Source organism: Urocitellus parryii, chromosome 4 (genome assembly GCF_045843805.1).
Source record: "Urocitellus parryii isolate mUroPar1 chromosome 4, mUroPar1.hap1, whole genome shotgun sequence".
In the NCBI taxonomy this organism is placed as follows: Eukaryota; Metazoa; Chordata; class Mammalia; order Rodentia; family Sciuridae; genus Urocitellus; species Urocitellus parryii.
This window is the reverse complement of record NC_135534.1, coordinates 112566540-112578814: the sequence shown is the minus strand read 5'-3', so window position 1 is coordinate 112578814 and position 12275 is coordinate 112566540. Positions and strand designations below refer to the sequence as shown.

The 12275-nt window shown below is 48.1% G+C and overlaps 1 protein-coding gene across 6 annotated transcripts in view; it reads right to left on the bottom strand.

Moving 5' to 3' along the window:
* Nucleotides 1-228: 228 nt before the first annotated feature.
* Nucleotides 229-12275, bottom strand: part of Pknox2 (PBX/knotted 1 homeobox 2) — a 268938-nt gene continuing 256891 nt past the window's right edge. For all 6 annotated transcript variants that reach the window (XM_026404555.2, XM_077796969.1, XM_026404558.2 and 3 more), the window contains 3 exons: nucleotides 4691-4767; nucleotides 3515-3693; nucleotides 229-2063 (listed from right to left, as the gene is read on the bottom strand). In XM_026404555.2, coding sequence (XP_026260340.1) covers nucleotides 1834-2063; nucleotides 3515-3693; nucleotides 4691-4767 — 486 coding nt within the window. In that variant the 3' untranslated portion in view covers nucleotides 229-1833. The remainder of the gene's footprint in view (nucleotides 2064-3514; nucleotides 3694-4690; nucleotides 4768-12275) is intronic.

Here is a 12275-nt window from a genome sequence, read left to right as displayed (position 1 = left end):
TGTGTGTGTGTGTTGTGTGTATGTAAGAAAAATGAACCAGAAGAGGAAATGTATTTTTATCCCACTGCACATTGCAAAAGTCTCACGCCAAAAAAGCTAGACTTTCCTCTACCTATGGCATCAAAAGGGAGTAAAAAATGATTGGATCACCCAGATTATAAATAAGGTTATTTGTTTCTCAAAAATCCCTATTAAAACATTAAATATCAGCTCTTTTTGGGGGAGAAATACATTCATTTCAGGGAGACCTCAGGAAAGCGACTATTCTTTTGCTCCACCCCAACCAGGTAGGGGAGGGGAAGCCCCAGAGGGCCCTGAGGGTCCCCTCCAGTTGAGCCAGGTAGCCGCTCACATCCTGCCACTGAAGGAGATGGCTAATGCACAATTTACAAATGAAACTGCACGTCCATTAAATTAAATCCAATGGAAAACACACGTGTGATCAGTCCTGTCATTCACAGTCATGGTTTAGGAGGGAACAGGAGGAGGATGCCAACTGTGAGGGCCTGGAAGTTGGGCTGGGAGCATGTGTGTTAGGGCAGACAGTGGAAAGCCTTCTCCTCCCAGAAGCCCCTGTTCCTCCAGTGCTGTGTACAATGGTGGTGTGCAGAACACCGAGGAGGGTGGAATTAGGCACCACCACAGTCTTTGGGGTGCCATTCCCCACTAACCCGCCATTTTGGATATCGATGGAAAAAGGGATGTAGCACCTTCTCCAAAGCCTGGCTTCTCACTGGACTGATGTTTCTTTCCAATGTTCCTTCTGCCTTCTCTGATGGATAGAACTAATCAGGGAGGCTGGAGACTAATGGTGCCAGCCTAGGAGCAGAAGGACAGCCTTGTGGACCTGCAAGGTGGGAAGAATCCAAGCCACTTTGGCTCCATTCCACCCTCTCTGTAGGTCTACGGAGGGGCTGTAATGTCTGAGGAGCTCCATCTGAGGATAGGACCATCTAGGGTAAGACACCATTGTCCTGTTGTTACATGAGCTGTGTTCTGTGACACACCTAGGGACAGCTGTGGTCTTCAAAGTCACCTCAATATGGCTTCCAGTGCAGGTTCCGCCACCTCCTCAGCTCCTGGAGCCAACCCAGATAGAGGGGCTCCTCTTAATCTCTTACAGGTTGAGCCCACTAGCTGATAATTTGTTTTCAGGAGAGAGAGAAGGAGGCTCTGCTGGCTCCACCCCTCTCTCCCAAGTCCGCGGTTGCTATATCCAGAGAAAGGGACCTAGAGGGATGAGGTGGAGCCTCAGAGGGAGTCCAGGTCTCGCTCTGATCTGCAGGATGTTTTGCCTTAGGCCCTACCACTCCTCCAGCCATTGGTTATGCTTTTGGGCTTCCTCCTGCCTTCGAATGTCTCTCAAAGCAGTTGAGATACTTTTGGGGATAGATCCCAACCCTCTTTTGTCTCTCCCTTCCCTCCCAAGTCTGTCCCCTGAAAAAGGCCCACTCTGCAAACAGCATTGATCCCTCTCACAGTGTGGGGCTTATAAACAACTCAAGTCCTTCTGTGGGGGACCCGTGGGTGCCATCTGTCCTCAGGGTTTGGGTGAGTCCAGATCTCACTCCTGTCTTTCCACACAGACTGCTTCACCGGCCCCACCAAACGGAGTCCTCCGTGGTTCCAGGGAAGGGGGCCGGGGTGCTGATTGAAGCTTGGTGGTTGGGAAGAAGCAGGGTGTCTCCTCTGCATTTCTTCAAGCTACTGATGTGGGGAAGCTGGGGCCCAACTTCCTTTGTGCTCCCTGCCTATGCCTCCTGCCCCCCACCCTGAAGCCCTCCTGACAACACTCCTTTCCTGCTTGGTGATCAGCGCTTCTGGGCTGCCTGGCTACTCCAGGGAGTCACTGTGTTCCAAGCCCAGGTCGCTGACATTCGTTGTCTGCAGCTCATCGGCCTCCTCCTCCAGCTCCTCTTCTTCCTCCTCCTCCTCCATCTCGTCCTCATCCTCTTCTTCTGTCCCATCCAATGAGTCATCATGTGCAGCCATCATAGCCTGCTGCATGGCCATGGTGGCATTGTCTGAGGACAGGGACTGCAGGTTGTCCAAATTGATGGAACCTGCATGAGACAGGGCAAGGGTCATGACTTCACAGAGGCTGTTATTCAGGCCCAGTAACTTCAGTATTGAACAGGGCTGACTAGACTGGCTCATGGGGTGTGAGCTTCTTATTTCTCTCCTTGAGGGTGGGAGGTACTGGAGATGGAACCCAGGGCTTTGTGCATGCTAGTCAAGCACTCTACCACTAAGATACATCTCCCAGTCCTTTGTATTTTATTTTGAGACAAGGTCTTGCTAAGTTGCTGAGGCTGGTCTTGAACTTGTGATCCTCCTGCTCAGTCTTCTAGACACTGGGATTAGAGGTGTGTGACACAATGCCTGGTGAGCTACTTGTTTCTAAGGGTACCCAACCTTTGGCTAGATCATTACTTGGTCAGAAGTCCCCCATCCACTCACTTCAGCTACTCCCTACCTCATTCTAGGCAGAAACATTTGCAGCTTACTATTTACTCAGCATCTTCTATGTTAATATGTTAAGAACTTTGGGCTTTCTAACAGTTCTGTAAGGCAGGTATTATCGTCCCCACTCTAAAGAGGGGGAAATGAGCCTCAGAGAGTTAAATCATTAGCTCAAAATGACACAGTCAGCAATGAGAGTTGGGATTGTCTTCCAGATTGGTCTAGCCTAAAATCAGTTTCTTTATACTATAGCTCATAAGAGCCCACAACAATATACATGCATGTATGCACTAAGGCTTGCGTGCACACACGCACACCTCCAACCCACTGCCCACGCAGAGCTATCTTCACATGCCAAGTTCTAAAATGTCTAGCTGATTGAATTATTCATTATGCACTCGGCGACTGGCAATTACAAGAGTGTGTATGGAGGGTGTGATGGAGAAGCTGGGAAAACAAAACTTCTCCTGGCCTCTGTTCACAAGCCAGCTGCCTGCCTTGGTATTTATAGATGGCCTTGGTCTTGGGGATCCACACAGACACAGACTGTGTTGAGGAACTTGGGGAGGTGTGTGGGAGTGAAGAGAGAGCTCTGCTGAGCTGTCACTGACTCAGATGACCACTGACTCCCACACATCTTTGTGAGATCACTTTGAGCTTGTTAAAATGTGTGCCCGAAGCAAGGTGTGGTAGCACATGCCTTTAAGCCCCGTGACTCAGGAGGCTGAAGCAGGAGGATCACAAGACTGAGGTCAGTCTCCAACTTAGTGAGTCTCAGCTACTTAGCGAGACCCTGTCTCAAAAAATTAAAAAAGGACTGGGGATGTAGCTCAATGTAGCTCAGAGGTAAAGTGTTCCTGGGTCCAAGCCTCAAGACAAAAAAAAGGTGCAAAAGCATCCTTTCCTTTAAGGCTTTGAAGGAGATCAAGGAGGGCTAATCATTGTGATAGAGCAACAGTAGGGGCCTAGGTAAGGAGACAGTCCTCGAATCTTTGCTTTCCAGGAGCCCCAACCTGCCCCTACCTAGGGTACCCTTAGCCCCAGTTCTTACCATCAGGGTTTGTTCCTGGGGCACCACCCTGCTGCTGCAGCACTCCCGCAGCAATGGAGTTGGGCCAGAATCTTTGGGTGGGCCGGTGCTGAGACTTGATCTTCTTGGCTTTGGGGGCAGGGTCTGGGTTACTGGCATCAAGCATGGGCTGCAGGATGCGCCTCCGGGCATTGATGAACCTGCCCAGAGGTAAAGATGGAAAGCTGGTTAGTAGGTGATGTTTGGTGTGGGGCAGAGAGGGCAATGCTGCTCCCAGATACAATTAGATAGAACAGATGGGGTTTTGATCTAAGGGGTAAAGGCCCAGCAGAGAGAAGAGCTCCACATGTTGAGGAATTCTTAAAATCACCTGGGGCTCGGCAACCAAGAAGCAATATGGGAAGAAAGCCTGAGGAGGATTTTCTCATGAAAATCAAAGGGAGATCAGTAGAGGAAAGGGTCCAAGGGATGGGAGATGGGGAGGGAGGGGGGGAATGCTGGGGAGTGATATGAACCAAATTATGTTATATCATGTATTGTATGCATGTCCGTATTTTAATAACAAATCTCATTATTATGCACAACTCTAATGCACCAATTGAAAAATTGGGGGACAGGGAATCCACCAGGATTGAACAAAGGAGAACAGAGCTGTAGCCATAGGTAGCAACTTCTGACTTTTCCCCAGAGAGCTGAGGGCTTATATCAGGGCCCCAACAATAAAGTCCATTCCCATCCAGCTCAGGCAGATACAGAGAAGGCGAAAGCCAAGATCCCTGTGGCATCAAAATGGAGACTCTCCCTCCTCCTTGCCATTCCTAATGTTGCAGAATGTTTTAGTTTCAGTTCACACACAGGTGGTGATCAGATGACCACGGGCTGCACCTCCTATCTATATAGATGTCTGTCTCAGCAGTCAGTGGGGCTGGATGCTCAGGTGTGATTGGGTTTTCTATTCAACAAGGAGCTTCCAGGGATGAGCCTGGCACAATTTCCCAGCAGAGGGCGCTGAGAAGCTGCAGATGAAGCCATGGGTACTGGTGTTGATTCTGGCTCTCTGCATTTAGTTCCAATGGGAGGAGGACTGGCCTGGCAGCCGGGCTGAGACTGAGGCAGGTCTGGGCTTTCTATCTCTTTTCCCTTGCCAAGCATGTGGCCCCAGGTCCCGGAGGCTTTGGGCAGGTGATGCTAACTCACCAGTTGTTTACTTGCAGGAGGGTGAGGTTTGTCTGGGCTGCGATCTGCCTCTTCTCATCCTCCGTGGGGTAGGGGTGCTGAAATGAGAGGTGAAGGGCTAATGAGGGGTGGGCACCTGGGGGCCAGGTTCCCTAGAGACCATGCCTAAGTCTTGGACACAGTCTTGGGCCCGTTGTTTGGAAGCCCAAACAGGGGAAAGTTTATTTCCCCAAAGACAGTGAGCAGGCCTAGGATTTGGCCAGAGGCTAAGCCATGCCTAAGGCTCCACATTCAGAACCACCTGAGCCTCAGCCCCTCAACGGGCAGCAGGAATCAGTGCAATACTGATAACTTCTGAGGCACCTTCACATCCTTGTCACTTGATTCAGCAGACAAGCAGGCATTCTCAGTGCTGGGATTTACAATGCCCATAAAAGCCCACAAAAGGTGGTAAGCTGGGTGAATGAACCGATTCAGTTTAAACTAGCTGATATTTACTGAATATCTATTATGCCTACTTATGCTAGGCATTCTTAGAAGATAAACATATTGCTAACACTATTGGCTTAGGACTCTATAGCCTGTGAAATGCTTTCATGTGCTTAATTTCTTTTAGGCAAGCCTTTCATTCAAACTGTCAGCTAGACAGGTTAGGTACTGGTATTCCCAATTTTTTTTTAGTTGTAGCTGGACACAACACCTTAATTTATTTATTTATTTTTAATGTGGTGCTGAGGATCAAACCCAGGGCCTAGCACGTGCTAGGCTAGTGTTCTACCACTGAGTCACAACCCCAGCCCTTGGTATTCCCATTTTGCAGATGCAGAAATGGAATGACTCCTGCACTGTCACTCAAATGGTAGATACCACTGACTCAGTTCTTCTGATTGTGGCCTGGTCTTCTTTAGAATGTCACTTTGTAAAACTGAGTCACTGTCTTGTGGAGGTGGCAAGTGGCACAGGTGTCTTGCATAGTCTTGGCACACTCCAGTCCATGCATTGACTATATGTTTGTTCCTTCTCTTAGATTGTACTTCTTGAGGATGGAAAGTATACTTACTAGTGTGTCCCCAGCATCTTGCACATATAAATGACTGCTGAGTGAAGGAGAGCAAAAACATAGCAATAGTTGCTGTGATTTGGGAAATTTGCAGTAGAGAAGCTTGGAGGAAGGATAAACAGGTGGTGGCCAGAGTGATAGGGAAAGACTGGGTCATATTAAATAATGGGAGGGAGAATAGTCCTGAGCCCACTTGGTGGTGAGCCACAGATGACGAAAGCTATGTGTCTCTGGGTCTCAGCACTGTGCCTGGCACCAGTAGGCATCATAAGTATCCAAATGGGTGAGAGTTTTGGTCTGGAACTAGGAGTGACCTGGGGGCTTTTGGAGCAGAGGACCAAGCCATCCAGCATCCGCAAACCATAGCATTCCTTTAAATTGGGCTGGTAATAGAAAGTGGTACTAGGGTTTTCTGAAGTCCTCAAGATTGGGACTTACAACCTGGTTCCCTTATGACTAGCTGTGAGATCTCCAGCAAGTCACACAACCATACAGCATAAAGTCACCTAAAGGCTAAGTGAAATGATACTTGTAAAGCACTTGATAAAAGGTAGCTCTTCATACTATATTATGGGGTGATGTGGGGAAAGTGTCTAAAGCTCTCTAAGGAAAGAGTTTGAGGATGTGAGGGCGATCTGCCTGCGACATCTGTCACCCCACTGATTGCCAGGTTTGATTTGGCTGATCTGGCTGTCTAGGTGGGTGTCCCCTTCCTCCTTCACAGCTCCATGTGCGTCTCTCCTGAAGCTGCACGCTTGGTTGAAGAGGATTTACCTTCCCCCACAGAGGAGGACCATTCTTCGGTCAAGGGTATACAAGTAGCTGTGCTCCCCTGCTAGAACCTCCAAACAAGCTCTCAAAGAGTTTGACATCAACAGCTTGGAAGTACTCTTATTATCAGTGACAAAGGAAAGCAACCTCTTCAGTTGGCCTCGAATCCCCTGCTTGAAGCAATTGGGATCATGTGTTGTTTTAATTCACACCTCTGACCCTGACTGCCACACCAGGGCAGCTGCGACTTGTGATTCATGCAATATTAAGATGCTAACAAGAAGTAAAGCACATCAGTGTTAAGGAAGCCAATTTCATGCTAATTGGGAAGGAGAGAGGTAGGCTGGGAGGAGAGACTTCAGGTCCCACAGGGTAGGGAAGCAGGGATTCTGGGAGTTTTGACATTCAGGGACCGAGGGGTGCTCATGTTCTACCCCCAGCTCCGTGCGTTTCCAACCTTCCTATCTTTGGGAAGGAATGAAGCAGCTTCCCTATCCATGGCCATCAGATCTGTGAATAAAAGTGTCCCCTTTCATTATCTACAGGGATTGGTTCCAAGACTCCCACAAGTACCAAAATTCATGGAAATGCTCAAGTCCCTAATATAAAATGATAGAATATTTGCTCAGAATTTGTACACATTCTCCCATTTACTTTAAACCATCTCTGGATTACTTACAAAACCTTATACAATGCTACATAAATAGTTGTTAACACCATATTGTTTAGGGAATAATGACAAGGAAAAAAATCTGTACATGCTCAGTATGGACACAGTTTTTTTCAAATATTTTCAATTCATAGTTCATTGAATCCATGGATACAGATCCTGAAGACACAAATGCTGACCGTAGGACAAAAATACAGTAGTGACTTTTGGGCTTTCACGCCATGTACACGCAGAACCCTCACTGGAACGCTTTTCCGCCTTTCCACTGCAAGCTTTTCTGAGCTTCCAGAAAAATCTCTCACAGGTCAAAGCCTCCTTTCCCAACTCCCTGATGCAGAGCCAGTCACCGCTGCTCTGAATCAGTGCACCAAGCACCCTACAGGTAATGTATTCTCTCCCAGGAGCCCATGAGTTGCTCTCAGGCAAGACCAGGTCTCATTAGACATTGTCTCTCCAGTGTCCAGATGAGTGATGGGCAGAGAGGTCATGTTCAGCAATGGGGTATTAACACATGCGCCAGTGAACATAAGAAGGAGATGTAGACTTGTTTCCTGAGCAAAGCTCGCCTGGCCTTGATGATCAAGCTGGGTCAACAACTCAGACAGGTTGGATATCTGCTGCACCTTAGGTGCCAGAAGGGCACACAACTTAGATGGGAAGGGAAAAGGGGTGGGGAGACATCTCTATTATTAACTGTCGTTCATGCTAAATACTCCTTGGGTGGTTACAAAAAAAAAAAAAAAAGGTAGGTTGGACTGGTCCAGAGAGGTGAGACCTGAATTGGACTTTGAAGAGTGGCCAAACCATTCAAGTAGAGGAGCGGGGCAGTATTCCAGGCAGGAGGCTTGTACTGGGACTTAAACCAGTCAGTTGACAATCCCTTCTATTGTTAAAGGAACCCAAAGGGGGAAGTCCCCAAGCCTTCCCTGGAAGGATGGATGATGTTTGCTGTCTCTAAGGAGGCTTCTGGTGCTTTCCCCATTGAGTGGATGTCACACACAAGTTAACATACACCTGTCTCACAGAGAGCTGTAAGAGGCAGTGCCACCAAAGACTGGCTAGTTATTCTTATGGATAAGGGTATAAACCTCTTACTATCCCCTAGAACAGTCTCCTCTCCCTCTCCCTCCTGGATCCAGCATTTCAGGAGGCACGTGGTGGAGGCTGTGGGTGAGTAGCAGCATTTAGCCCAGCTTTGGGAACAGGTGTGTCGGCCAGAACATTCCTGGCTCCACTTCTGAGTGCTGATGGGAGCAGTCCAGCTCATACGCACCTCAGACCACATGATTCCTGAGGACAGAGTCAAAATAGTCCTGGCCCTGGGACAGACTGTGATTGGGTCAGTGCTACTTTTAGCACAATTGGAAAAGTCTGGGGCCAAGAATGGGAAGAGGAATGAAATGAGATCATGGTAAGCCATTAAGCCATGGTAGCTGCTCTCTGATCATTAGTTGGAGGAACTCCTTTGGAGATGGATGGGAAGGACCCAGGTAGCAGTTCTCTGTAAGCAAGTGATTTGTCCTTGGAAAAGAGGTACAGAACATACTAGAAAACTCCAGATCCTTCTAGGGCCAACCTGAAGACTACCATGGCTGGGCAGTGCCACTTGGCAGTAAAGAGTCTTTGGAGACGGGTTCAAGACCTGCCCCCACCTTCTGGCTATTTGTTGCTTTATGTCTTCCAAACTTAGCTTTCTCAGCTTAACTCGGAAATAGCAAAATAATGTGCATCTCTGGACTTGAGGGATGACTGAATGAGATGACACAGAGTGCATACATTCTATTGATTCACTCTGTGCAATGTACCGAAGCCTCCCCGACACCATCTAGTTGAATATTTAAGGTCTCCAGAGCAGAGAAATGTAGTATTTATATCAAGTAGGTGTTTCAATGCACCATGGTCGCCACTAGGAAGTTCCTCTGCAATCTAACCTAAATTCCTTCCCAGATTTCTGTGACACCTCCCTCTATAGCTCTAAAACCTGAGTCTCATCTGGGCTCAAATGACGCTGAGAACAGTTTTCAGTTTGAAGAGTGAGTTTTTCCTGAGTCTGGTCAGAAGTGAGCTTAGCTTGTGCTGGTTCCTAGGTCTCTGGCTACATTTTTCATCAACACCCACCCTGAGGTTGGCCTTCCACATCCTAGTCCATGCAAGTACCACCACAAGGCTGGCCAGGTCACCAAGGGGCATGGTACATAGGAAGCAGTAGCCTGTGGGTATCAGTAGCCCCTGTGTTACTGCTGGAGCAGGGCTTGGAATCTGATTCAGAACAGGGAACCTCCTGCTCCCATGGCCTGCCACCGCCAGCTCTGCTCTGGGTCCACTGCTCCTGTGGGGGCCACAGGCTGCTGTGTGCCATCACTCTTTGAGCATGGCTCTGCTAATGAGGGGCTTGAGACCATCTAGAGAAGGGCAGCCAGCTGGGGGAGGGGCTCTGAGATGGCCACAAGTCATCACATCCAGGACGCCAATGATTTGGGATGCATTCTGAGTTCTAAGATGCTAAAATGGAAAAAGCAAACCTTTTAGAAGAAAGAAAAGCATAATTATTCACCCATAGAATTTCTCCTTCTACTATAGTTACCTGGGTTTAGACCTTCCATTCTTTTATTTTCTCTCATATTTTTATTTTACCCCATCCCCCTTGAGATTGTGCACAGCCAGAAAAGTACAAAGACTTCAATGTATAGTTTCATGTATTTGCAAAGCAAATACCCATGTAACAACCCCTCAGGTCAAAAGATAAGATTCTACCAGCATCCCAGGAGCCCCCTTCTACTCCTGAATTAGCTCCCCAAAAATATTCTCCCCAAAGGTACCATGACTTTTATGGCAATTACTTTCTTACTGTATAGTTTTACTATCTATGTTATATCCTTCCACATGATAGGTTAGTTTTTCCTAGGGTTTATATTAATGGAATCATTGACCCATGAACTGTAGATGTTCATCTTCATTGCTGTATACTTTTCTATCGTGAAAATCTACTGCCCTCCATTCTTCACCCTCCTGCCATCTCAAAACAATTCTCTCTTCCTCTGGTTTCCATTTCAATCCATTTTTCACACTGCAGCAAGACTGGTTCTTCTTAACTCCCCCGCCTTCACCCCTGCTTAAGTTAAGCTATCTGGATGCCACTTTTGGAGCTCTAAGCCCTCCTATGTAGGATTCCTCACACTGTAACAGTAACTATTGAGTTGTCGGTCACACCAAATAATAGGCTGCAAGTCTTCTTTGTCTTTTTTGAGAAAAGGGACCATGTCTTTCTTTTTGAATGCCCACCCCGACCATCAGTTCTGAGAATGCCTGGCCCATGGTAAGTGTCCAATGCTTATTTGTTAACTTGGAACAATCGTGGTGGCTTGGGGCTAGTTGCTACTTCTCACCTTTCCTCTGAGTGTGCCTGCAGTTGTGAAGGTGGGTGGATGGGGACATCAGTGATTCAGACTCCCCAGGAATTCCACCTAGAGGCAGGTTGCACATCTGTGGTGGGGGAGGACGGGGTACTAAGAGTCCATCCAGGCCCACTGGCTGCCTCTCTGGAGGGTTATGAAGAGAGCGCTGTGAGAAGTAGGTGGGAACAGGGACTCCACACCCAGATGGCCTGGGTTTAAATCCTGGTCCTGCCTCTCACCAGCTCAAGATCATGGGCAAGTTTCCTCTTCTGCAAAGGGAAATCTTCCAGCTACCTCAAGGTTGTTATAGGGATTATGAGAGTTAATAGTATTTGAAAAGTACTTAGGACAGTGCCTGGCATACCTTATGAGTGTTTGTTAAAAAATAAATAGATAAATAAATATTTGGCTGGATGCACATGGCTCTATGTCTGAACAAGCCTCAAGTTGTCTCCTGGCAGATGGCAGGGCCTCCCAGCAGCCCCCTCTATGTTCATATCACTGTGCTCTTGGGCTTTATTTCCTGCATGCTCCAGGGCTGCTCCAGGTCCTCTGCACATGTGATAGTGCATTTTTTCCCAACCTGGGTCTCAGATTTTTTTGGGGATGCTGTGAGGATGTAAATCTCCCATGGCATTTTCAGGTGAAATCTCTGAGAGCTGCAGACTCCCATGGGGAGTCCCGGGACTCAGTGCTGCCTGGGGGCCTCTCACACTCCCTCCCTTCTCGGCTTGCCCATCCAACCTGCTGTCAGCAAGGCCCAGTCTTAGATGGAGATGCACCAAGCTTCCTTCTTCCCTGCAGACTCACTGCCAACGTGGCACACATCCTGGGACTGTGGCTATGCCTCCGGCACTCTGCCATCCTCCCTGGGGAGTCAGAGGGCAGCTTCTCTCTACATCCCTTCAATGAAGGGCAGGTGGGAGAAAACAGTCTCATGTCACAGGCAGGAATTAGAGGCCTAATGAATCTCTGGCACCAAGAGATGGTTGCAGCCAAGAACCCCGCTGGCCTGACTCCAGGCTCCCAGTGTAGATGCCTGAGCAGCCTCTGGGGGGAACTCTGTCCTGGCCATGACAAGGGGCCATGCAGGTTGCCAAGTTCCAAGGGTGAGAATAAGAAGATTTTATGATCAGAACACCTAAAAGGAAGTACATGTTGAGGCCAGCCTGGACAACAGCAAGACTCTGTCTCAAAATAAAAATAAAAATGGTGGGGGTTGTAGCTCAGTGGAAAAGTGCTTTTGGTTTCAATCCATGGTGTGCAAGTGCATGTGCACATGCGTGAGTGCACGCACACACACATAAATAAATAAATATCTAGCCATCCTTAAGGACCAGCCTAGATGCAAGATCCTCCACCAAACCCTGCTAATGAAATATCAAAATAGCCCTAAAGGTCCCTGAAGCCAACCTCTTGCATAGTTTAGGAGCCCTTTATACCAGCATACCCCAAATAAGATACAGATGTGCAGAGACAGTGATGGCCTCAGCCTGAGCATGTCTTGGTGGGGTGTGGGATGGTGAGAGTCTCCTGGCTGGTCTTCAGTTGTAAGCAGCCTCGCGGGTTCACTGTCATGTTCTATGTGTGCCATCTTGAAGAAGGCAGGCACTTGGCTCTGAGTATTACCATCATTCAGTGCACAGCCCTTTGCTCAGATGTTTGGGAAGATCTTTCTATTGAACTCAAGTCTGACTCCCTACTCATCCA